Here is a 26,938-nt window from a genome sequence, read left to right on the forward strand (position 1 = left end):
AAAATAAAAAAAAAAATAAAAAAAAAAATAAAAATCAGCTGGGGCTCTCTTGATGTGTGGTACACACAGTTCTAACTCCAGCAAAGGAAGGAAAAGCCAAATAAGAATTTGGAAGGTGACAGCTCTTTCAAACTGCAACATCCCCTGCCCCCACCCATACAATCTGCAGGCTCATTCCTGGGCCAAGAGCTGTCCCCAGAATGGCAGCCTGGCCAGCAGGCCATGAGCATTTATGTTTTATCTAGGCCAGGACTACCCACAGGCAGTCCCTGGCCTAGGCCACGGTGAATGCCTCAGTGTATCATGGGAGATTTGTAGGGAGCACTGAAAGGAGAGGCTGTGGACACCAGGGACATGCTGAGAGGCTGCACTCCTTGTACTTTTTCCAGGATGGCCAGAAGACATGGCTTGTGTGAGTCATGGATTCACCAAAGTTGTCGCAAACTTCGCTGTTGCAAGCCATCCGTTTCCCTTCAGCTCAGTAGGACAACCTACCTCTGGCTTCTTCTCCAGCCCTTGTTTCTTCACGCACAGAGCATTGAGAGACAGTTGTTGCACATGCATCAGCATTTCTGTGGAGGAAACAGAGGACTATGGCCAAAGGCTCCCATTCATTTCCCCAGCATGGCTCCTTCCTGGGGCTGGGAGCTAAACTTCTCAAGGCCTGGCCCACTGGGTCATACCAGCCTTGCCTGCCACCTTCTGGTTATGTGTCATCTCTGCACCTATTGATAATAAAGGGCTGCGTCCTCTATCCTTGGAAAAGTACCTAAGCTGGCTTCACGCTATTTGGTAGCACTGAGTATAGCTCTTGAACAGGAGGTGCCTTGCTGCTCACAAGGGTTTTAGGTACCACTGAAGAGCTGCTTTCATGGGGGAGACCAGCCATGTGAGTTACTCAGATGCAGCCTTAGATGGAAGTCCCAGCAGGAGCTTCTCTTACACACAGGAAGGCAGAAAATTAGACCACATCAGAAATGGCTGATTTTCCAGTGACAATGGAGCCCCCCACATCCCAGACCAGGATCTTCCTGAGCACAGTTCTCTAACACTCAGGCACATCTTGAGCTGGATCTGGATCAGCCCCTACGATGTCATTAGGAGAAAACCCTAGGGGTGCTTGGGTGGCTCAGCTGGTTAAGTGTATGCCTTCGCCTCAGGTCATGATCCCAGGGTCCTGGGTTCCCTGCCCAGCGGGGAGCCTGCTTCTCACTCTCTGTCTGCCATTCCCCCTGCTTGCTGTCAAACAAATAAATAAAATCTTCAGAAAACAAAAAAAGGGTGGGGGGGACCTCTGGACTCAAAGTAGAACTGGGTATGAGGGCCTTCACAGCCAGCCCATTCAGGACAGCTATTTTAATGTAAATTTATTACAACCTGCAAATAGGTGGTTACCTTGTGAGGCAACCCTACATAAAACAAAGAACATGAAAAAAAATTTTTTTTAAGATTTTATTTTTGGGGTACCTGGCTAGCTTGGTCAGTGGATCATTTGACTCTCTCTTTTTTTTTTTTTTAAGATTTTATTTATTTATTCATAGAGACACACACAGAGAGAGAGAGGCAGAGACACAGGCAGAGGGAGAAGCAGGCTCCATGCAGGGAGCCCAACATGGGACTCGATCCTGGTTCTCCGGGATCACGCCCTGGACCGAAGGTGGTGCTAAACCACTGAGCCACCCAGGCTGCCCAATCATTTGACTCTTTTTTTTTTTTTTTTTTTTGATTTTTTTTTTTTTTAATTTTTATTTATTTATGATAGTCACAGAGAGAGAGGAAGAGACACAGGCAGAGGGAGAAGCAGGCTCCATGCACCGGGAGCCCGACGTGGGATTCGATCCTGGGTCTCCTGGGTCTCCAGGATCGCGCCCTGGGCCAAAGGCAGGCGCCAAACCACTGCGCCACCCAGGGATCCCCAATCATTTGACTCTTAATCTTGGTATTGTGAGTTCAAGCCCCATGTTGGGTGCAGGGACTACTTAAAATAAATAAAATATTTTAGGGGCACCTGGGTGGTTCAGTTGGTTAAGCAACTGCTTTCAGCTCAGGTCATGATCTCAGGGTCCTGGGATGGAGCCCCTTGTCCGGATCCCTGCTTAGCAGGGAGTCTGCTTGTCTCTCTCTCCCCACTTGTGCTGTCTCTCAAATAAATAAATAAAATCTTTATATACAAAAATAAAATTAAAATAGAAAAGAGTTTATTTTTAAGTAATATTTACACCCAATGTGGGGTTCAAACTAACAACCCCGAGATCAAGAGTCACATGCTTCACTGACTGAGCCAGCCAGGTGCTCTGAAAGAACATGAAATTTAGTTGGGTCAAACTAGGTTGGAATGTGGGCCACACTCCTCACTTCTGATAAAACTATGGATAATTTACCTACTACCTAAGACTCAATTTCCTCATATGTACAATGGGCAAGAAAGACTGCAGTGGGATTAATTGAGCTAATTCCCAACACAGAGTAAAACCTGATCAGTGGTTGTGGGCAGTAGGAGGATTCCTGTGATTCAGGATCATGACAGCAGCTGGAGGAGAGCTACATGTAGCGCAGTTAAACAAAGGAGCATCTTCCAGTACCTTTGCCCTGCTATCACTACCGCTGGTCTCCACACCCTGACCTTTGTGGGTCAACACAGTGAGCACATCTACTTTCAGCTAGCTGACACTGGCTGACATCCCTCTAAGAGTGGATGTTGCCAGCCAGTCCCCACCTCCCCTCCACAGAAGCCCCAGGTAGAAACGGTACCGTCCACATGCAGGATCCTCACTCCCCAGGAGCGGGCATTGGTCAGGAGACTACTGCTGCTCCCGCCACCTCCTCTACTGCTGCTCTCCTGGAAGGATGATGCAGTCAGGCAGGAGCAAGAGACTCCCCGGGGCCTGAATGGCTCCGGGTCACCCCCTGAAGAGATGTTGTGGGAGGGTCTACTCCAAGTCACTGGAGGACCCTGTTCTCCACATGGGCTGGCCACTGCCGGACGGGTAGACCGCTGCCCAGCCACTTGTGATCAGGAAGCAGCACAGGCTTCTCAGGGAGCTATCAGGGGGGCCTCTGTGAGGCAAGCTCTCAGCACCCAGTAAGGACACAACAAACAGCAGCGACAGTCATCATGATTGGGCAGGAAGGTGTGACTGTCTCAGGCTGCACCCGCCCCAAGTGCAGCGACACCACCTTCCCCTGTCATAGCCCAAGCACCTTTCTCGATGTCACTACCCACTTTTCTCATAAGATCACCTTAACTCCTCCTCCCACCACTTTACTTTAATGGCTCTGGATCTTGCAAAAGGGATAAATAGTTACTTGTAAAAGACATACAAAGTCTGGCTTATGTACAGCACAGATGTCCTCCAACATCCCTTCGAGGTGCTCTTGCTGGGCTCTGGAGATGGAAGGATTGGGGAGTCAAATCCAACTCTACCACTGCCACCCTGGGTGACTCTGGACAAATCACTTAACTTCTCTGAGGTCTACTTTCTCATTTGTAAGAAAATAAGGATGAGACATCTCACAAGTGGTACGTTTTATAGCAGTACTTGAGAAGACCCTCAGAAGAAAGGTTAAACCTCCCCTGTGCTGGAGCCGCCCACCTTCAGCCCCCTTCCCTCGACTCACCTGGTTTCTGATGGCCTTCTGCAGTAACTCCTTCCCTCTGCTCATAGGGACCTGGCAGGAGAGAAGAGCAATGAGGTGTGCACAAACAGATATTCCACACAGGCACTCATGAGGTCTTAGGAGTCACGTCTCTTAGAAAGTTGGGAGCAGTGACAGCTGAGGAGCAGGGGAATGAGTGCCTAGAAAACCTTCTGGCATAAAGGTGAAGCCACAAACAGTTCCAGGTCACCCACAGGTGGCTGCAGCTTAGACCCAGGTGGAGAAGGCGTTCTGAACTTACCCGAGGTCAAAGTGTCACCAATGTTCTAAGACCTCTCTTTAAGTATCTCCACCCCCAACCCCACCCCCACCACCCGCAGATAAGCCTGGGCCAATTTCAACAAGCCCTCTCTGGTTTACAGAGGACCTTCTTATTGTTTTGGAACCTCTGACATGGAAGTTCCAGGAAAAGTGAAACGTACCACAGAAGGGAGAGCATGGGGATAATGAGCTGCTGAGGTTTTTAGATCCAGAGCTATGATAACATATTTTCAGTCTCTGAATTCAAATGAGATTAAATTAAACCAGATGAAACTAAAGCTGGAGACCACCCCAAGGGCCCACTGAGGCTTACTTCCTTTGTTCAGAGAACATACCTTTCCTACCCGATGAGGTTCTTACCGAGTCTGCAGGCTTCTGTGAAGGCCTGGTGTGGCCATCCTTTGGATGGACTATGGACGGCGTCTGTCCTCTGACCTCGCTGGGGCTGGGGCAGCCTCTGGGGCTTGTCCCATTGCTCTCTGCCTTTGCCTCCCTACGGCTGGACACGATGTAACTTACTTCTTTGCTCAGAAAACCCTCAATTACCTGAAACCAGATCACAGAGGTGGCTGAAAACCAAAAGGCAGATGTAGAATCATCGACTTTGAGAGGTTAGGGAAGGAAATCTTGGCTGCCAGAAGTTTCAGAATCAATGTCTTTAAATAGACCAAATGCAGTTCTGTACTGAGCCCCCAAGAAGACATCATCCTGAAACATGATAGGGCTCATATAGATATAGATATATAAAATACAGGTTTTGTCTCCAGAGCTACTTCTTTTGACCCAGCAGCAGAAGGCCATGGGCTTTGTTATTTGACCGGTCTGAGTCCACACAAAGTGAGAGCACACTGACAGGGCCTGACACAAGAGTAGCTTAGTTAGGCCATGGCTTTCCTGCTAAGACACACTGGGGCATCTGGACCACAATACCCAAAGGGGCAAAAATATGAAACAAGAAAGGGTCTGGCTACTACTCAGCTGCACAAGTGCCTGCTTGTCCTACCTGTAAGCTCCTCACAGGCATTGAGAGGATCTGACACATCTTTGTATCCCAAGGGCCCAACACAGTGCCTGAGACACAAGGACACTTAACTCCCATTTGCGGGGAGTAGAAAAGATGGACATAAGCAGCAGTAAGGCACTGAATGCTTAATGACCCCCCTCTCCAGGGAAAAAGCCCTGCTTTGTAGTGTGTGCCGGTTTCTGGGGGGTGAACACTCTCACTGTGGTTGATTTCAAGCTACCAACATGATGTTACTGAATGTGGAACTGGAAAGAGATGCTAACAGTTGGCTCTACCTCCAGCACACCACTAAAAATAAGGCTGGATGATGGCCGTCTCTAAAGGGTGACTGGATAAGAAACTTGGCACTGAACTTAAACCCCCCCCCCCCAAAAAAAACTATACAATACCAACAAACGTTTAGGTTCCTCAAAAAAGTTAACGTGGTCTACCACAGGACCTGGCAATTCTGCTTCTACGCATGCACCCCAAGGGACTGGAAACAGGGGCTTGAACAGATACTTGTACAGCCATGTTCACTACAGCATTATTTATAACAGCCAAAAAGCAGAAAAACCCAAGTGACCAACAGATGAATGGGTAAGCAAGATGTGATGTATATGTACAGTGAAATATTGTTCAGCCATGACATGAAGTTCTGACACAGGCTACAACATGGATGAGCCTGGAAAAGATCATACTAAGTGAAATAAGCCAGACACAACAGAAAAATATTCATGGTTCCACTGACATGAAGGCTCTAGAATAAGCAAATTTATTGAGATAGAAAGGAGATTTGAGTGACAGGGGTTGCAGAAAAGGAAAGTGGGAAGTTTTTGCTCACTGGTTACAGAATGTCTGTTTGGGGATAAAAAGCTGTGGAAGCAGTGAAGGCTGCCCAGCCACATGAATGTAATTCATGCTGATAACTGTACACTTACAAATGATTAAAATGGCACAGTTTACGCTATATACATTTCGTCACAATTAAAAAGAATCCTTAAAGTTATGACTTGAGGGGTGCCTGGGTGGCTCCGCTGGTTAAGCGTCTGCCTTTGGCTCAGGTCATGATTCCAGGGTCCTGGGATGGAGCTCCAGAGCTCCTTATCAGGACTCCCTGCTCAGCGAGGAGTCTGCTTCTTCCTTTCCCTCTGCTGCTCCCCTGCTTGCACCTGCTCTCTCCCTCCGTCTCTCTCTGTCACTGTTTCACCTGCTCTCTCCCTCCCTCTGTCTCTCTCTCTGTCAAAAAAAAAAAAAAAAAAAAAAAAAAATCTTGGGGCAGCCCCGGTGGCGCAGCGGTTTGGTGCCGGTGGCGCAGCGGTTTGGTGCTGCCTGCAGCCTGGGGTGTGATCCTGGAGACCTGGGATGGAGTCCCACATGGGGCTCCCTGCATGGAGCCTGCTTCTCCCTCTCCCTGTGTCTCTGCCTCTCTCTCTGTGTCTATGAATAAATAAATAAAATCTTAAAAAAAAATCTTAAAAAATTTTTAAATAAAGTTATGGCTTAAATGAGCATATCTACCTTCTGTAATATGGCAAAAACAAATGTTAGCAAGTAGGAGCAGGGCAAGGACTTTCCAGTATGAATGGAGTAGATGGTTGAATGGCTGCACATCCCTTCCACTCCAGTACACCTACCCCTTTGCAACATGACTGCTGCTCCTCCCATCAAGAGGCAGAGCCCATTTTTCCATTGCCTTGAATCCGACTCCTTTTGAACAATGCAATGTAGTGAAAGATGTTCTAGAGCCTACGCCTTAAGAGGCCTTGTAGCTTCTCTCTTCAACTTCTCTGAAAGCTACCATGACACTGCTGTATAAAGAGGTTGGCTCAGCTTACTATACATACATATGATATTATACATTCCTACAACATATGTGAGAAGCTTCTCAAATGACACATGAGAAGCTATATAGAGGCAACCAGCACCAACTGCCAGATGTGTAAGTGAGGCCAACTTTGGTCCTTCCAGCCAAGCTGACCCTCCACCCAAATGTAGCTGCAGGAGTGAGCCCTGATGACACCAGCAGAGAAACCACTCAGCCGATCCAGAGTCATGAGAAAAAAGACCTTTTTTAAAGAGTTAATTAATTTTTTTTTTAAGAGAGAAAACTTGCATGCAAGCAGGTAGGGGTGGGGGAGAGGGAGAGGGAGATAAAGAATCTTAAGCAGGCTTCACACCCAGTGTGGAGTATATCACAGGGCTCTATCTCACGACCTGAGCTGAAATCAAAAGCTAGACACTCAGCACAACTGGGTGGCTCAGTTGTTAAGTGTCCAATGTTTTTTTTTTTTTTTTTTTAAGATTTTATTCGTTTATTCATGAAAGACAGAGAGAGAGAGAGAAAGAGAGAGAGAGAGAGAGAGGGCGCATGCGAGTGTGAGAGAGGCAGAGACACAGGCAGAGGGAGAAGTAAGCTCCATGCAAGGAGCCTGATGCAGGACTCAATCCCAGGACTCCGGGATCATGCCCTGAGCCAAAGGCAGACACTCAACCGCTGAGCCACCCAGGCATCCCTACCCAAAGTTTTTCACCCGTTATTTTAAAAATCTAAAATAATGGAATAATCTCAATGTCCATAAGGTAACAATTAAATAAATTAATAATCCACTCAAAGATATTATATTCTCACTATAAATAATGTATATGAGAGACAATAATGATAGGAAAGTGCTAATGCATTAGGGATATGGGCAAAAAGTTGATAATCAAAAACGTATTCATGATCATAGCTACACAGAAAATGAACAACAACAAAAAAGCAATGGGGCACCTGGGTTGCTCAGTGGTTAACCATGTGACTCTTGATTTTAGCTCAGGTCATGATCTCAGGGCTGTAAGATGGAACCCGCTGTGTGGCTCTGAGCTGGGTGTGGAGCCTGCTTAAGATTCTCTCTCCCTTGTCCTCTGTCCCTCCCTACTCTAAGTAACATAAAATAAAATTTTATAAAGAGGGAAAAATACATAAATAGATGAATGCTTACCCAGGTTGGGGGTGTTTAGGAGAAACGGGGAGTGACTGACAATGGGTATGGGCTTGTTTTGGGGTGATGAAAATGTTCTACAATGACTGTTGTACACTTCATTTTTATTTTTTTTTTAAAGATTTTATTTATTTATTCATGAGAGACACAGAGAGAGAGAGAGGCAGAGACACAGGCAGAGGAAGAAGCAGGTTCCCCACAAGGAGCCCAATGCAGGACTTGATCCCGGATCCTGGGATCATGCCCTGAGCTGAAGGCAGACGCCCAACTGCTGAGCCACCCAGGCGTCCCTGAATTACATCTCAATAAAGCTGTGAAACAAAGAGGGAGAGAGAAGAGTCCAGAAGAAAATACATCAAAATGATGGTTTTCACTTGGAACAGTTCTATGTTCTGCAAAATTTCTCAGATATTTTTCTAACCAGGAAAAATTTTTTAACTTTATTAAAAAAAAAAAAAAAAGGCTTATACTTAAAATTGCTTTGATCGTACCACTAAAAATACCTGGAAGTCACAGAATCTCTCTCCAGCTCCTGCCCTACAACCCCCATAGGCACATATCGCAGGTCAGAAGTAGATTACGTACCCCACCTAGCTGCTGGATGGCCCCCGTCAAAAACTGGAGACTTTTGCCAGCAGGCAGATCCAGATAAAAGGACTTTCCAGAGAAGGGTTGCCTCCCAGCATCTGTTGAGGTCTTCCGGCATTTTTTCAGAGAAGCGGAAACTCCCAGCTGAGTCCCTAGGAAAGAAAAACAAAAGGTGCAAAGTGAGAAGCAGGGGCTAAGGGAGTCCCTGCAAGCCAAGCAATGCTCACCAACAGCCTCCGGGTGGTGTGCCCTGGCTAGGCCCCAGCACAGAAAGATGAATCTGAGACTAGCGTTCTTGCCCTCATGAAGCTTAGTTGTGGAGAACCCAGAACTCTCGTCCATGGGTGGCAGGAATGTAAAATGTTGCAGCCACTTGAGAAAACAAGTTTGGCAGTTTCTCAAAATGCTAACCATTAAGTTAACACAGGACTCTGCAATTCCACTCCTAGGCATATGCACAGGAGAAATGAAAGTGTATGTCCCGATAAAAACTTGTACAAGAACGTTCATGGCAGCGTGACTCATTTAACCCATACGAAATAATTCCCATGTAAATAAAATGGTAAGCAGAACGCAACACATGCAGTCAATATACTATTACTGGGCAGTAAGAAAGACTGGCCACTGACACAGGCCTGCCACAACCATGATGAGCCTCAAACACATGCAAAATTAGAAAAGCCGGATACAAAGGACCACATACTACATGACTGCATTTATGTGAAATGCCTAGAAAAGGAAAACAGAGTGAGACAGAAACTACATCCATGGTTGCTTAAAGGCTGAGGGTTGGAATAAGGAGTGACTAAAAATGGGCATGAGGTTCTTTATGGGGTGATGAAAATATCCTAAAATTATACTGCTACGTGTATTGCACAACTCTGAATTAACTACAAACCACCGAAAGCAAACACTTATAATAAATGAATTTTATAGGTAAATTTTTAAAAATATTTTATTTATTGATTCATGAGAGATGAGGCAGAGACGTAGGCAAAGGGAGAAGGAGGTTCCCAGCAGGGAGCCCAATGCAGGGCTCAATCCCAGGACCCTGACCTGAGCTGAAGGAAGACACTGAACCACTGAGCCACCCAGGCACATATTATATTTCAGTAAAGGTAACTCCCTCCAAACCCTCAATGAATATAATCTAGAGAATTGTGCATTTCATTGCATATAAATTTGACATTAAAAGGAAAACACTATAAACAAATATGGAATTTTAGCATGAAATGCATGCTAAACTATTTAAAAGGAAGGGTACTAATGTCTACAAATAACCTGAAATAAAAAAATATAAGATAGAAATCCATTATGATAAAATAAGTACATTAAAATGTCAATGATAAAATCTAAATGGTGTGTCTATGTTTTGTGCTTACTATAGAATTGTTCTGACTTTGTTGCAGGGCTGAAAACTTTCATTGTAAAATGTTAAAACTTGAAGAGATAAAAAAGATTCAAGACTGTGACAAACACTGACTACAAAGAAGTTCTATTATACAGATAATAGGAGTTCCTGAAGACAAAAAATAAAACAAAAAATCCCCAGGATACTAAAAACTTCCCTGAAATTAAAAAAAATGTACTTGAAACTAACAAGTTCAAAGTGTCTGTTATGCTTGAAAAAATGGACCTAGAACAGCCAACACCACGATTTAGTTAATAAAACTGTTGGATTTTATTTATTTTCAAAAATATTTTATTTATTTATTTGAGAGAGGGAAAAGGAGAGAGCATGAGCAGGGGGGAGGGGCAGACAGAAAGGGAGAAGCAGAATCCCTGCTGGATGTGATTCCAGGCCCCTGGGATCATGACCTGAGCTGAAGATAGACACTTCACTGACTGAGCCACTCAGGAGCCCCAAACTGCTGGATTTTATTTTATTTTAATTTAATTTTATTTATTTAAAGATTTTATTTATTTATTCATAAGTGACAGAGAGAGAGAGAGAGGCAGAGACATAGGCAGAGGGAGAAGCAGGCTCCATGCAGGGAGCCCAACGAGAGACTAGGTCCCAGGACTCTGGGATCACGTCCTGAGTCAAAGGTAGATGCACCACCACTGAGCCACCCAGGTGTCCCTTAAACTGATGGATTTTATTTTTATTTTTATTTATTTATTTATGAATGATAGTCACACAGAGAGAGAGAGAGAGGCAGAGACACAGGCAGAGGGAGAAACAGGCTCCATGCACTGGGAGCCCGATGTGGGATTCGATCCCGGATCTCCAGGATCACGCCCTGGGCCAAAGGCAGGCACCAAACCGCTGCGCCACCCAGGGATCCCCAAACTGCTGGATTTTAAATAAGGGGTTTGGAGCAGATTTTTAAAAAGATCTTATTTATTTATTTATTTATTTATTTATTTATTTATTTATTTAAGAGATAACAGAGAGCGTGGGTGCGTGCCTATGCTGGAGGGGGAGAAACCAAGAGGGTGCGAGAGACAAGCAGAGTTTATGCTGAGCATGGGGCCTACATGAGGCTCGATCCCCTGAGATCGTGACCTGAGCTAAAATCAAGAGCCATTTAACCAACTGAGCCACTCAGGGTATAAGCTTCTGCATCTGCATCCCAGAAGCATATTTCGATGAGAGTGGCTGTCTCCAGGAGACATGGGCCTGAGCATGGGAGAAGACAAGTACTATAAAAGATGTTTCCTTGGGACACCTGGGTGGCTCAGCAGTTGGGTGTCTGCCTTTGGTTCAAGGCATGATCCCAGTTCTGGGATTGAGTCTCACATCAGGCTCCTTGCAAGCAGCCTGCTTCTCCCTCTGCCTCTCTCTGTGTCTCTCATGAATAAATAAATAAAATCTTAAAAAAAAAAAAAAAAAAAGATGTTTCCTCTGGTGTAGATTGTCGGTCTGTCTTAAGTAATGGACCAGACAGAGAAAAGAATTTTACAGTATAATAAATCACCTCAAAAGGAGAATACTAGAAATATAAAACAGGAACAGCAAGTAAAGAATAGGAGATAAATGATATGAAAAATACAATACCTAAAAAAAACCCCTCACATAATAAAAAGATAAATAATCCAACTAAAAATGAGCAACGAGGGGTGCCTGGTTAGTTCAGTTGGCGGGACAGTATGGCTCTTGATCTCAAGGTCATGAGTTCAAGTTCATGTTGGGTGTGTGCCTACTTAAAAAAGAAATACATTAATTAAAAAAAAAAGTGGGGGGGGGCACTGGGTGGTGAAGTTATTAGTTAAGTGTCCTTCTCTTGATTTTGGCTCAGATCATGATCTTGGGGTTAAAAGAAGAAGCCCCGCAAAAGACTCTGCTAGGCACGGGGCCTGCTTAAGATTCTCTTTCCCTCCACCTCACTGTGACCCCCACCCCCACGCACATACACTCTTTCTCTCAAAAAAAAAAAAGGCAATGAATAGATATAATTTCTTTAAAGATATACAAATAGCCAATAAACATGTAAAAAGATGCACAAGACCAGTAGCCATAAGGAAAATGCAAATCAAAACCACAAAGAGATACTACTTTCACTAGGATGGCTATAACAAAAAAGACAAACGTTGGCAAGGACATAGAGAAATCAGAATCCTCATATCTGGCCAGAAGGAATATAAAATGGTGCAGCCACACCGGAAAACAGTCTGCCAGTTCCTCAAAAGGTTAAACAAAGGGACACCTAGGTGGCTCAGTGGTTGAGCACTTGCCTTTGGCCCAGGGCATGATCCTGGGGTCCCGGGATCGAGTTCCACATGGGCTCTCTGCATAGAGCCTGCTTCTCCCTCTGCCTATATATATCTCTGCCTCTCTCTGGGTCTTTCATGAATAAATAAACATATAAACTTTTTTTTTTTAAAGGTTAAACACAGAATTACCATGTAACCTAGCAATTATATTCCTAGGTATACACTCAAGAAATGAAAACCCATGTCCACATGATAGCTTATAAACAAACATTCAAGCAGTATCATATGCATATGATGGAGTATTATTATTCAACAAAAAAATGACATACTGATCTATGACATGAATGAACTGTGAAAACATGATGCTAAGTGAAAGAAACCAGTCACAGAAGAGTACATATGGCATGGTTCCAATTATAGGGAACATTCACAACAAGCAAATCTATAGAAAGAAAGTAGATTAGTGGCTATCTAGAGCCCAGGGCTTAGGGGAAAACTGGGAATAACCGTCTCTAGGTATGGGGTTCTTTCTTGGAAGTGATATAAGTTCTAAGATTGATTGTGGTTGTACAACTCTGTGAATATATGAAAAACCATCAAATTTATATGGATGAATTATATGGAATGTGAATTACATCTCAATAAAAAACTACTGTTAAAAATGTTTAGACTCTTTGGGGAAAAAAAAATGTTTAGACCTCAGTATTTGTTTAGTCACATTTGTGACTCCCCATAAGATACTTATTAAATATAAAGGTAAAATAGTAACTTTAGAGTGGAGAAAACAGCCAGGCACCACTGTAATCAAATGATCAAAGTTAATGGGACACAGTGATGAGCCCTGTCCTATTCATGTGCCTTCTGACACCATGTAGTACAAAGGGCACAACATCACTTCTGTGTCAAAAATGCACCACCTCAGGGTGCCTGGGTGGCTCAGTGGCTGAGCATCTGTCTTTGGCTCAGGGCATGATTCGTGATTCTGGGATCCTGGGATCGAGTCTTGTATCGGGCTTCCTGCAGGGAGCCTGCTTTTCCCTCTGCCTGTGTCTCTGTCTCTCTGTGTCTCTCAGGAATAAACAAATAATATATTTTATTATATATTATTATATAATAATATTATATGTATATTATAATAATATATATATATATAAAAGCACAACCTGGGAGTGCCTGGGTGGCTCAGGTGGTTGAACGTCTGACTCGGGCTCAGATAAATAAAGAAAAAAATTTTTTGAAGAGTTTATTTATTTATTCATGAGAGCCACACAGAAAGAGAGAGAGGCAGAGACACAAGGCAGAGGGAGAAACAGGCTCCATGCAGGGAGCCTGATGTGGGACTTGATCCTGGGGCTCCAGGATCAGGCCCTGGGCTGAAGGTGGCACTAAACTGCTGAGACCCCAGGGCTGCCCTGGAATGGATCTTAAACCAGAAAAAGGATGCCAGGAACTACTAGTAGAATTTAAGTAACATTTGTAGGTCAGAGAATATTTTATCAATATTAATTTCCTGAGTTTTATAATTGTACTATGGTTACTTGAGATGTTAATATTTGGGAGAAGCTGGGTAAAAAGTATACAAGAACCCCTTGACTGTTTCTGAAATGTTTGTTTAAGTCTCAAATGATTATTACTACTATTACTATTTTTTAAAATTTTATTTATTTATTTGAGAGAGAGAGCATAGGTGGCAGGCAGAGGAGAGAATTTCAAGTGGGCTCCCTGTTAAGCGTGGAGCCCAATGTGGGGCTCAATCCCATGAGCCTGAGCCCATGACCTGAGTCAAAACCAAGAGTCTGACACCAACCTGCTGAGCTATCCAGATGTCCCAGTCTGAAATTATTTTAAAGTGAAGAATGAAAGAGAAAAAACCCAAATCTTCAATAAGTGAGTTAAATCTTATAACACAGTGTGAGTTGGTGGTTCAGGTGGAGGAACCTAGCTAGGTACCTAGAACCATCTCCCATCCCAGCAGACTCCAACAGTGCTTCTTGGCTGGGGGAGATTTGAGATTTTGCCCCCCTGCCCAGGAAACCTGACAATATCTGGAAACATTTTTGGTGGTCAGAACTGGGAGGAGGAGTGCTTCTAGCCAGTTGGTAGAAGCCAGGAATGCAGCTTAACGTCTCACGAGACATAGGACAATCCCCTATAACAGAATTATCTTGTCCTAAATGTCAATAGCGCTGAGTATGAAAGTTGCCCAGATGGGAGAAAATGGAGCACAGGTGAGAGCAGGGATAAAGCCCCAGTGAAAACACAGAAGGTTAAGAGGATATCTACATGCTGCACCATGAGACCTGTAAACCTCTTCCCCTACGGAGCTCCCAGAATGCTGATGACCATACTTACAACCCCCAGTGTGATAGTAGTAGGGGTGTAGGCCTTGCAAGATAGTTAGGTTAGGTGGAATTGTGAGGTCGAGCTCCCCTAATGGGGCTAATGTTCTTATAAGAGGAAGAGAGACCAGAGCTTTCTCTCTCTCCAACCATGCGTGCATGGAAGAAGTTGTATGAATACACAGTGAGATGGTAGTCACACGTGAGGCAGGGAAGGAGCCCTTACTAAGAACTGAATCTACTTGCACTGTGATCATGGACTACCAGCCTTCGGTAGTATAAGGAATAAATGTCTTTTGTTTAAACCGCTCAGTCTACAGTGTTTTGTCATAGCAGTCTGAGCTATAAGACACTTCCGCAAAATTCCAGGTTCCAGCCTGATTACCTACAATCAAGTCTACCACTGACAACCCCCTCCAATTGGCATTTTATTGCCTCACTTTTAAATAAAAGCAGATAACCAAAGATTGTCAGATTTTTTTAAGATTTTATTTATTTATTCATGAGAGACACACAGAAAGAGAGAGAGTCAGAGACACAGGCAGAGGGAGAAGCAGGCTCCATGCAGGAAGCCTGATGTGGGACTCGATCCCGGAACTCCTGGATCACGCCCTGAACCAAAGTCAGATGCTCAACCGCTGAGTCACCCAGGCGTCCCCAGATTGTCAGATATTTAAAGAAAGCTTCTAAAAAAGAAGAAAAGAAAGCTTTTAACAAGAAATCTGACCACCAAACAGAAAAAAGAACATAAAGGAAACAGACAATACAGTAAAGCTGAAGGAAACCAAAAAAATAATACCATGAATAGCTCAGAGAGGTAAAGGAATGCACTGCCTTCCATAAACAGGTAAGCAACTATAAAAAAAAAGAAACCTACAGAGAAGAAAAACCTCTTAGAAAAAGAGAGAGCCAGGACATCTGAGTGGCTCAGTGGCTGAGCGTCTGCCTTCGGCTCAGGGTGTGATCCCGGTATTCCAGGATCAAGTCCCACATCCAGCTTCCTGTGAGGAGCCTGCTTCTCCCTTTGCCTATGTCTCTGCCTTCTCTCTCTGTCTCTCATGAATAAAATAAAATAAAATAAAATAAAATAAAATAAAATAAAATAAAATAAAATAAAATAAAATAAAATAAAAAGAAAGGAAATGAGAGATCCATTACAGAAATAAATATAATGATTAGGGGTTAAGTTGAAGAAATTTTCCAAAGAAGAGAACAAAAGAACATGGAAAGTGGGAAAGACAGTAAAATCAAAGAATCAGTCCATGAGATCCAATATCTGAACAATATAAAGTTCCAGAAATATAAAATAAAATGGGGGGGGGGGGTGAATCTTAGAGAAATAATGCTAACAATTTCCAGAACAAAAGAAAATGAGTTTCCAGACTGAAAGTCTCCAAGTGCCAGCTGCATGAATGAAAAAAGTCCCACATCAGGGCACTCTGTCAAGAAATTTTAGGGCATTAAGGAGAACGAAGATGTTGGCTTCATTTCAGGCCATACTGGAGACCAAGTAATTTAAAAGCCTTCCTAATACAAAATATCTAAAAATACTAGCTAAAATATAAACACAAATCCCATCTAACTGCTAAATTCACAAAACCAATAAATAAGAGGACTTCTCAAATGCCCCAAATGATGAGAAAGCTGAAAACCACAGTGGTGAAAGCTAATGCTGACTGCCCTGAGGGAGTTTGTGGGCTTAAAAGAAAAGGGTTTGGGATTGATGAGCCAGATGGGCCCAGGAGATAAGGTCTTGTGCCTGCCTCAAGGAAGGAGTTAGAATTGAGAACTCCTGCATGAATTTAGGAGAAAAGGTAAATCTGGAAATAATCTATCCACCAAAACTGATAAAAGGGGTAAGCCTGGGCTCCACATGACAAAAGTCTTCTCTGAGATTTATAACCATAGGCCTCCCAAGAATTTGGAATTCAAATTCACATTACTTATGTGGTCTAAGAACCCACCACCAAACAGAGAAATTAATGTAAAAAGTAATCCCAGCTCATAACGCCTTTGGCATACATACTTCAAAGAATCAAATGCAAAGCAATTCTAGAGGGTACACAGCTTAGCTCAGGGTTCCCAAAATTTCCTCAGATAAAGCATCATCAAACATTAGCTCACCCTCCAACATTATAAAACACATGAAGGAAACAAGCCACTGTGGATGAGAATCAGCAGAAATAAGAACAAAATTAGATCCCTAAGAGCTTCAAATAAAATGATCAGATATAGACTACAAAATAATTAAATTATTAAATGCTTTATGTCACTAAAATAAGTATTTAAAACACTGAGAGGGGACACTGGGTGGCTCAGTGGTTTGGCTCAGGTTGTGATCTCGGGGTCCTGGGATCAAGTCTCCCATGGAGAGCTTGACTTTCCCTCTCTTCTCATGAATAAATTTAAAAAAAAAATTAAAAAAATAATAAATAAATAAAAGAATTGGATGCTTAACTGACTGAGCTACCCATTTTTTAACAGAGAAAACCCACAGCAATTTTCTTTTTCTTTTTTAAACATTTTATTTATTCATGAGAGGCACAGAGAGAGAAGAGAGGCAGGGACATAGGCAGAGGGAGAACCAGGCTCCCTGAGGGGAACCTGATGTGGAACTCGATCCCAGGACCCCAGGATCACGACCTGAGCCAATGGCAGATGTTCAACCACTGAACCACCCAGGTGCCCAACCACCAAGGCTTTTTTCAAACAAAGAAAACCCCTTCATCCCCAACCACTTCTTACTTAATGACTTCACAGAAGTATACTTTGGGATGAAGGAAGCTAGACCCAGAAGGGGTCTAAAAATCTGCCAAAAATATATATAAATCCAAACAATTGCTGACTGTATAAAACAACAATAATAGTGACTAATTTGGAAGTAAAAAAGATAGACAATAATCACATTGTTGCTAGATGAGGGCAGCTGTAGTTTACAGACAGACCAGTCTAGACCCTTATCATGTTCAGGAGGAAGGTAGAAATATTTATAGCATCAGACTTTGCCACAGTACACTGGAAGCTGTAAGAAGTGGAATGTGGTTGAATCACTATACAGTACATTTGAAACTAATATAACACTCACTGGATATTAACTATACTGGAATTAAAAATTAAAACAAGATTTGTACACTTAAAAAAAAAAGGGAGTGTAACATGTCTTCAAAATTCTGGGGAAAAACGATTTCTAACCTAGAACTCTTTAAATAGCTGGACTATCATTCAAATGTAAGGTAGAATAAAGAGTCGGGGTGCCTGGGTAGCTCAGTTGGTTAAGCACCTGCCTTTGGCTCAAGTCATGATCCCAGGGTCCTGGGATCAAGCTCCACATCAGGCTCCCTGCTTGGTGAGGAGTCTATTTGTCCTTCTCCCTCTGCCCCTACCCCACTTACTGCCTCATGCTCTTTCTCTCTCTCTCTCTCTCTCTCTCTCTCTCTCTCTCTCTCTCTCAAATACATAAATAAAATCTTTAAAAAAAGGAATAAAAGAATTGTCACACTTGCAGGTCTTGAAAAATATATTTATCATGTATCCTTCCTCAGGAAGCTAAGTTAGAAGATGTACTCTATCAAAATGAGGAAGTAAATGAAGAGAGAAGAAAATAGGAATTTGGAATATAGGGGATCCCACACAGGAAAGCAACAAAGGGAAATCCATAGAATGATGAAGGGGAAATTCTAGGAGGAAACCGGTGCAACAAGCTTAGGAATAGCTGGACCAGACTAAAAGACTTAGACAAATGGTTTCAGAAAGTATGTCTACCAGACAAAGAAGAAAACATGGATTCTATGATGAACTTGAAAGTAGTGAGGGAAGATTTATAATTCTGGTAGAATCTGGACATGAGTTAGTGATTATACATAGAAAATGAAGTATATTTCCTAGTTTGCTACATGAGACATCTGTGAATAACCATAATCATGATAGTGCAAATAAATAAATGACCAATAAAAAATGACTACATGTAGGGGAGCCAAGGTGGCTCAGTGGATTAAGTATACAACTCTTGATCTCAGCTCAGGTCTTGATTTCAGGGCTGTGAGCTTGGGCCCACGTTGGGCTCTGCTTTGGGCATGGAGCCTACTCAAAAAACAACAAAACAAACACTACAAATACACTGGAAGGAGGAGAGAAGAGGACAGAAACGTGTGTGTTTGTGTGTGCTGCATGTAAGTGGAGACACAGAAAAAAATATTTTCCATATTAAGAAGTAAACAGCACTCGATGGGATGAGCACTGGGTGTTATACTATATGTTGGCAAATCGAACTTCAATTAAAAAAATAATAAGAAAGAAAGAAAGAAAGAAAGAAAGAAAGAAAGAAAGGGAAAGAAAGAAAGAAAGAAAGAAAAGAAAGAAAGGAAAGAAATCAACAGATATAATTTAAGTTGAAAACAATAGAAGTGGTTATGAGTATGCTATTTAGAAAGAAGTAGGTAGGGGCAGCCCAGGTGGCTCAGAGGTTTAGCGCCGCCTTCAGCCCAGGGCGTGATCCTGGAGACCCTGGATTGAGTCCCAAGTCCGGCTCCCTGCATGGAGCCTACTTCTCCCTCTGCCTGTGTCTCTGCCTCTCTCTCTCTCTGTGTCTCTCATGAATAAATAAATAAAATCTTAAAAAAAAGAAATAAGTAGGTAAATACTAGAAGAATTGTAAATAATGGCACCCTAGGAGCAACACCCACTTTTGGGAAGGAGGAGTGTGTATAAGAAAGAGACAGACCTGACCTTTTAAAATTATATAACTATAAAGGTCCTGGGATGGAGTCCAACATCAGGCTCCCACAGGAGAGAGCCTGGAGAACTTTTCTCTGAGAGTGTTTTCAAAAGGAGGCTTTATGTGATAAACTTTCTGAAGCTTGTATACCTGAGAATATCTTGATTTCACCGTAGTGTTAAAATTCTTTAGTCAAAGTTCTTTTCCCTCTACCTATGTCTCCGCCTCTCTCTGTGTGACTCTCATGAATAAATAAATAAAATGTGAGAAAATAAAAAGAATCATCTAAAATGTTCTCATGAGAAAAGCAGGTCACTTACAAAAGAACAAGAATCAGACCAACACCAATTATCAACATCCTCTACTTTCTGCAGGAAGAAAATACTGTAATTTTTCAGCATGTTGAAGGAAAAGAACTTTGACTAAAGCATCTTAACACTACGGTGAAATCAAGATATTCTCAGGTATACAAGCCTCAGAAAGTTTATCACATAAAGCCTCCTTTTGAAAACACTCTCGGAGAAAAGTTCTCCAGCAAAGAAAGAGTACATTATTTAGTAAAGCATATTATCAGTTCAAAGGCAACAACCAAAGCCTGTATCTGGAATAATCCAGAACTAAAACTAGAAGATACTGAAAGTGGGAGGGGAGAGTATTGAGGGAAGTAAGCACGTGCAGAAATACTTATCTATTTCGGTGGGTGTTTAAGTTTACGGTAAAAATAACCATGAATATGGGCTTAATAAGATACTCTATACTGATTCCCCATTTGCTAATCTCCTTCGTAATTCAGACTGAAAGCTCGTTCGACCTTTAATATGAATTCCTAAACGATTCATGACATCCCTCCATGTACACACACTCAAAATCACTAAGTAATTAGAAAACCTCAATAGGGCTAAACATTTCATGACCTTTTCATCCCAGGAGGCTCTGGTGCAAGAGTAGCAATTTCGACCTCGCATCCCTAGTTCTGACCTGTTACCTACCTAGGTCCGGAGCCCGGAGGCTACCCTCAGCCATAGAACTCTGCAGCTCAGAGAGTCTGCCGTCGCCTGAGAAAGGACAAAACAGCAGCAGAACCACCTTCATCATTAGCCTTCGACCTTCCACCATCCCTTGCCCCTGCCTCCCAATTCCCGCACAATCCCCAGCGCGGCTCCCCGGTACTGCAAGACTCAACTCCATCTCGACCCATATCCCATCTCACCTCCCGCGCCTGCTTCAAGGCTCCTGTCCCACCGCCTCCTCCAGGACTCTGCGCCCTCAACGCCCATGCCGTCTTCTTGGTCACCCTTTGTACATTCTAATTCCCAGGTTCTTGTCCCTCACAGTCCCTCTGCCCCCGAGACCTGCCTCCTCAACTCCTGGGAGCCCTTCCCGGCCCCTCTGCCCTCCTCAGCTTCTGCACCGATCCGCTCCCCAATTCCTGGGCACCTTCCCCATCCCTTATCCTCTCCATACTCTCACAACCCCTTCCGCCTTTCTTACCCCATCTTCCCCTTCCCGGCATCCGTACCCTTTCCTTTCTCCCTCCTCAAACCCTCGGCTCCTTCTCGGCCTCCGTACTCCTTCCTCAAGGCCTCCGCGTTCTATTCGCGGGCTCCATGAGCTCTTTCCGATGTCCAAGCGTCGACGGCAACCCCACCAGCGCACTATCAGTCTCCAGGCGCCTTCCAACGCGGCTTCAGTTTAAATTTCCTGTCGCTCCGCCCCCTAAGCCGGCGTAATACCTGCGAAGGGCTGCCCTACGGTGGCCCTGCGAGGTCAATGTTAACGCAGCAAATCCTCCCTTCCATCTGCTTCCTTCTCAGCTCTGCTTTCTCCACCCGTCTCTTCATCTCTGGCTGGAGATAACTCTGCACCTCACGGGAAGCTGGGGACCAGTGGTATACCTGGCCTTAGTGATTCTTCACACTGAGATGGTTGGAAATTCCTGGGAGTCAGATAATAAATAACAAAACAAGCCTATCACTTATAGAGCGTTGACAATTTACAAAACAAACACATCATTTCATCTTCTTCACATCTTTGTTTCCTTCCCTTTTCTCCACTTACTCACCCAACCAAAATATTTCTCAAAAGAGGTGTCTCCATTCTTAACTTCCCATCTTTTCCTCTACTCAGGTAATTAGCGTTGATCCTCACCTCTTCCCTAAAACAGTACTTGTCCAGGTCAGCTGTAACTTCCATGTTCCCAAATGCTACGGTCACTTTGCGATACGCATACAATATGATTTCTAGAACATTAAAACAGACCATTCTCTCCTTAAAAAAAAAAAAAAAAATTTTCTTTTTTTTTTTTAAGATTTTATTTTATTTATTCATGAGAGGCACAAAGAGAGAGGCAGAGACACAGGCAGAGGGAGCAGCAGGCTCTATGCAGGGAGCCTGATGTGGGATTAGATCCCAGGTTTCCAGGATCCCGCCCTGGGCTGAAGGCGGCGCTATACCGCTGAGCCACCCGGGCTGTCCTATTCTCTCCTTCTTGAGGCAATTTCTTCATTTTGCTTCCATTTCTACCAGTTTTCACCTTCCCTCAATGGCTCCTCAAATCTCCTTTGCTGGATCAAAAGCCATTGTTCCACCTATAAATGTTGCAGCATGCCAGGGCTTTAGCCCTTAGCCCTCTTCTCTTCCATATTAACACTTTCTCCCTAGGAGACCTCATTCAACTCCATGGGTTTACACTCAGCTTTATGCTAACGCCTGCAGAATTTCTATCTCTAGTTCTGACCTCTCCCTTAATCTCCAGACATATATTCAAGTGGCTACTGAACATTTCTGTTTGGATGTCTAACGGGCACCTCAGGTTTAATATGTTAAAAACAGAACATTTGTTTCACCCACACATCCCTCAAAAAAAAAAAAAACCTATTCTTCTCCATCTCAGTACGTGTTATACAATCCACCTAGTTGCTCAAGACAAAAACCTAGAGGTTATTTCAGTATTTTCCCTTATCCCCACCCTCACTCCAAAAAAGTTCTGCCAACTTCAAAGTATATCTTGAATCAGACCACTGTTACCATCTTAGTTCAAGCAACCATACCTTCTTGCCCAAAGCACTGTGTTACTTTCTAACACAACTTCTACTCTTTTTTTTTTTTTATTAAGTAAACTCTACTAAAGGGGAACTTGAACTCATGACCCTGAGCTCAAGACCTGCATGCTCTACTGACTAAGCCAGCCAGGTGGCCCAACACCACTTTTACTCTTGAGTAGCTTCCTTCATCTCCTCAGAGTAATCCATTCTCCATGCACAACTGGAATGATACTCCTTAAAAACCATGCAGAGATACATCCCTATCTCTATCTCTACCTTTCACATACATTTTGTATCCCTTCCCACAGGGCCCCTCCCTACACTAGATTACACATACTGGCCCTTTATAAACTAAAGCTTGGCCATGTGACTTGCTTTGGCTGATGAAAAAAGAAAAAAATCGGTATGCCAGGATGGCTCAGCGGTTGAGTGCCTTCGGCTCAGGGCATGATCCCAGAGTCTCAGGATTGAGTCCCACATCATGAGTTCCCTGCATGGAGCCTGCTTCTCCCTTCTCTGCTTATGTCTCTGCCTCTCTCTCTCTGTCTCTCTTGTGAATAAATAAATAAAAATCTTTAAAAAAAGGAAAAAAATTGACATCACTTTCAAGCACAAGTTTTAAGAGACAGGATCATTTACCAAGTTCTTTTCCCCCATCACAATGACTGGCAATGTCCTAGCTAGAGGCTGATCTGTCAGCTTACATACCTTAGTGAAGATGACGTAGAGCAGAACCATGGGCAACCCCAAATGGATCTGTTGCATAAGCAAGAAATAAACTTCTGTTATTTTAAGCTACTGAAATTTGGGTATCATTTGTTACTACCTCATAATCTAGTCCAAGGTTCCCAAAGTGTAGCTCAGCCCTTTCAAAAAGTCCCATGAAGGGCAGCCCCGATGGCGCAGCAGTTTGGTGCTGCCTGCAGCCTGGGGTGTGATCCTGGAGACCCGGGATTGAGTCCCACGTCGGGCTCCCTGCGTGGAGCCTGCTTCTCCCTCTGCCTGTGTCTCTGCCTCTCTCTGTGTCTCTCATGGATAAATAAATAAAATCTAAAAAAAAAAAAAAATCCCATGAAGTCCAAACTACTTACAATAGTTTACAATAACACAAAGACATTATTTTCTATTTTTTAAAAGATTTTATTTATTTGAGAGAAGAGAGAGAGAGAGTGCTTGAGCAGGATGGGGGTGGGGCAGAGGGAGAGAGAGAAGCAGGCTCCTCACTGAGCAGGAGGCCTGACACAGGGCACCATCTCAGGCCCCTGAAATCATGGTGTGAGCTGAAGGCAGACACTTAACTGAACCACTCAGGTGCCCTTATTTTCCATTTTTTGTTCTCATTCTTTCATGAATATTTAATGGAGTATGCAGAAGCAAAACTAAGAACACTCTTCTGTTTAATCAGTTATTTAAAAGATTCATGAGAGATGTAAAACAATGCCATTCTTCTAATTATCTTTATTTTGGAAAAAAATGTATATTCTTTTTTTTTTTTTTTAAATGTTTATATTTCTTTTTTTTTCAATTTTTTATTTATTTATGATAGTCACAGAGAGAGAGAGAGAGAGAGAGAGAGAGAGAGGCAGAGACACAGGCAGAGGGAGAAGCAGGCTCCATGCACCGGGAGCCCAACATGGGATTTGATCCCGGGTCTCCAGGATTGCGCCCTGGGCCAAAGGCAGGAGCCAAACCGCTGCGCCACCCAGGGATCCCAAAAATGTATATTCTTAAAAGATTTATTTATTCACTTGAAAGACAGCGAGAGAGAGCATGTGAATGAGGGAGAAGGGCAGAAGAAGAGTGAGACAAGCAGACTCCCCTATGAGCAGGGAGCCTGACTCAGGGCTCTATCCCACGACCCCGACAGATCATGACCTGAGCCTAAAAGTATTCTCTAAAACACTGTGGTAGACAATGTCTGAAGAGGGCCTGCAACACGTACAACTCCTGATACTACTGACCACATCAAATAGGGCTATGTACCATAGAACATTGAGGAAATAACAACACACCACTTCTGAGGCTGGGTTATAAAACATTTCAACGTCTGTATTGCTGTTTCTTGGATCACCTGCTGTGGGGGAAGCCAACAATCATGACAGGAGGACTCTCAAGTGTGTCTGTGGAGAGGCTTTTGTGGAGACTGAGAGGAATAGAGACTCCCTGCTAACAACAGCCAGCACCAATTGAACCACTAATGTGATTGAGCCATCTTGCAAGGAGATTGTTCAGCCCTAGCCAAGCTGAACAAGAGATCCCAAGAGATCCCAAGACAGAAAAGCCCAACCAAGCTGCTCCCAAATGCCAGGCCTACAGAAACCCAGAGAAGATCAATGATTGGTGGCAAGTCATTACATTTTGGGGTGAGACAGCAACAGATAACTGATATACACATCAACAAAAAAGCTGTTTGTGATCCCCAATTATGGATAAAATTACCTTCCCTTGCAAAACCACCCAGAGGCTTTCCCTGTTTGCTCCTCGTACCAAACTTTCCTGTGTCTTGAGTGAGCCCAACGTGTTGGTGCCTTAGGGCCTTTATACCAATGGTCTCATTTCCCAGCTCTTCTCTTTCATTTAGGCAATGAGATCAAATCTCATTTTTTTCAGATAGGACTTTGGAGACCACCCAACCTAACAGCAGCTCCCCCATTTCTTGCTGGGTGTACTACTTTGGCTTATTTTCTTCACAGTGCTTACCACTAACAGAAAGTATTTTGTTTGCTGGTTTGTTGTCTATATTTCCCCAGGTAGAATGCAAGTCCATAAGAAGAAGGACCTTTTCTGTTTCACTTACTGCTATATCCTGGTGGGTGCTTACTAAATATTTGTTAAGCAAATAAATGATCTCTGATCTTCAGTTTTTTCATTTGTAAAATGAAGATAATAGTATCTACCAGAAAGTGACATTTTAAATATTAAACATGTGTTTAGTGCAAAGTCAGTGACCAGAAAAAGGTAGTTTTTACTACAAGGCAGAAAATGTTTTGAGATAGTAATTCAAAATTTTGTTTCTCACCGTTTTTCTTGATTCCGGAAGGGAAGTGCTTAAAGTTAAAAAAAAAAAAATCAGCTCATATCAAGAACACGGACTGATTTCCCAATATCTAAAAAAAAAACCCTGTATAAATAAGATACAGAAAATAACAACAACCTAATTGAAAATGGGTAAGGGAATATTCATAGAAAAAGAAATACAGGGATCCCTGGGTGGCACAGCGGTTTGGCGCCTGCCTTTGGCCCAGGGCGCGATCCTGGAGAGCCGGGATTGAATCCCACATCGGGCTCCCGGTGCATGGAGCCTGCTTCTCCCTCTGCCTGTGTCTCTGCCCCTCTCTCTCTCTCTCTCTCTGTGTGACTATCATAAATTAAAAAAAAAAAAAAGAAAGAAAGAAATACAAAGAGCATTCAAGTATGCTCAACCTCACTTAACAGAAATGTAAATTAAATCTACTCTAAAATGCCACTTTCATTGAACAGACTGGCAAAGATCAATTTTGCTAGGTAGTGCCAAATTGCCTTACATTGGGGTTGTATCAGCTTCCTATGTAAGGCAGTTTGGCATTATCTAGCAAAATTACAAATGTACATATCTTTCCACCCAGCATCTTATTTCTAGGAGTTAGTCTATAGACACACTCACACATATGTGCTATGACTTATGTAATATCTACTGCAGCATTGCAGTATCTACCAGCTATACGGTATTTATCAGAGAAATACTTATAATGACACAGAAAATGGATGCAGATATATATATATATATATATGCATATATGTATGTTTAATTACTTTATTTTATAAATACCTATGTAGTGTTTACTATGACATTCAAAATACATTAAAAATAGTAATTACTTTAATCCTCATAAAAACCCTGTTAGGTGGGTAGTTAAGTATGCCCAATTTGTACATGGGGACACTGAAGTTATAACTCACTTGAGGTTGCACAGCCAGCCAGAAAGCATTAGTGCTGGGATATGAACCAGGGCAGTCTGACTTCAGAGGCCATGCTCTTAATACTGTTCTGTGCTGCCTCTCAGTGTAGGGCAACACAGACAAAGAAAACTAATATAGCAATATTAAAATCTGACAAAATTGCCTTTAAGAGATAAAGAATTATTAGGGATAGAGGTGTCCTTCCTTGATAATAAACAATTTACCAGAAACTAAGTAACCTAGTATTTATATGAATCTAACAACATAACTTCAAAATATTTAAGGCAGAAAAAAATATTTAAGGCAGAAATACAAGGGAAGGGGCATGTGGCTGGCTAAGTTCATACAGCGTGTGACTCTTGATCTTGATATCATGAGTTCAAGCCCCATGTTGGCATGGAGCCTACTTTAAAACAAAAAACAAAAAACAAGGAAAGACTAAAATCTATAAATATAGTGGGACATCTTAACATATTTTCCTCCCCAAAAGTAAGACAGATGTAACAAAAATAAAATTATTAACATATAAAAGATTAAATAATGTAACAAACTTTAATATGCAAATATTAGAAAATCAGTATTATTTTCAAGTACACATAGAAGAGTATAAAAATGGACTTATACTATCTCCCACAAGTATCAACCAATACCAAAAAATCAACATCATACAGAATATATCCTAAAAAAAAATAACATATTCTATGACCACAGAATAATGAAGTTAGAAATCAATAAAGAAAAGATAATGTTTT

At 42.7% G+C, this 26,938-nt stretch overlaps 1 protein-coding gene across 1 annotated transcript in view; it reads right to left on the reverse strand.

Moving 5' to 3' along the window:
* DBF4B (DBF4 zinc finger B) overlaps positions 1-20,676 on the reverse strand; it is a 32,029-nt gene extending 11,353 nt beyond the window's left edge. The window contains 7 exon segments of the mRNA XM_041723927.1: positions 496-572; positions 2,752-2,839; positions 3,619-3,669; positions 4,279-4,464; positions 8,491-8,645; positions 20,193-20,258; positions 20,414-20,676. Of these exon segments, the coding sequence (XP_041579861.1) occupies positions 496-572; positions 2,752-2,839; positions 3,619-3,669; positions 4,279-4,464; positions 8,491-8,645; positions 20,193-20,258; positions 20,414-20,480 (690 nt within the window). The 5' untranslated portion in view covers positions 20,481-20,676.
* Positions 20,677-26,938: the final 6,262 nt, after the last annotated feature.

This window comes from Vulpes lagopus, chromosome 12, assembly GCF_018345385.1.
Source record: "Vulpes lagopus strain Blue_001 chromosome 12, ASM1834538v1, whole genome shotgun sequence".
In the NCBI taxonomy this organism is placed as follows: Eukaryota; Metazoa; Chordata; class Mammalia; order Carnivora; family Canidae; genus Vulpes; species Vulpes lagopus.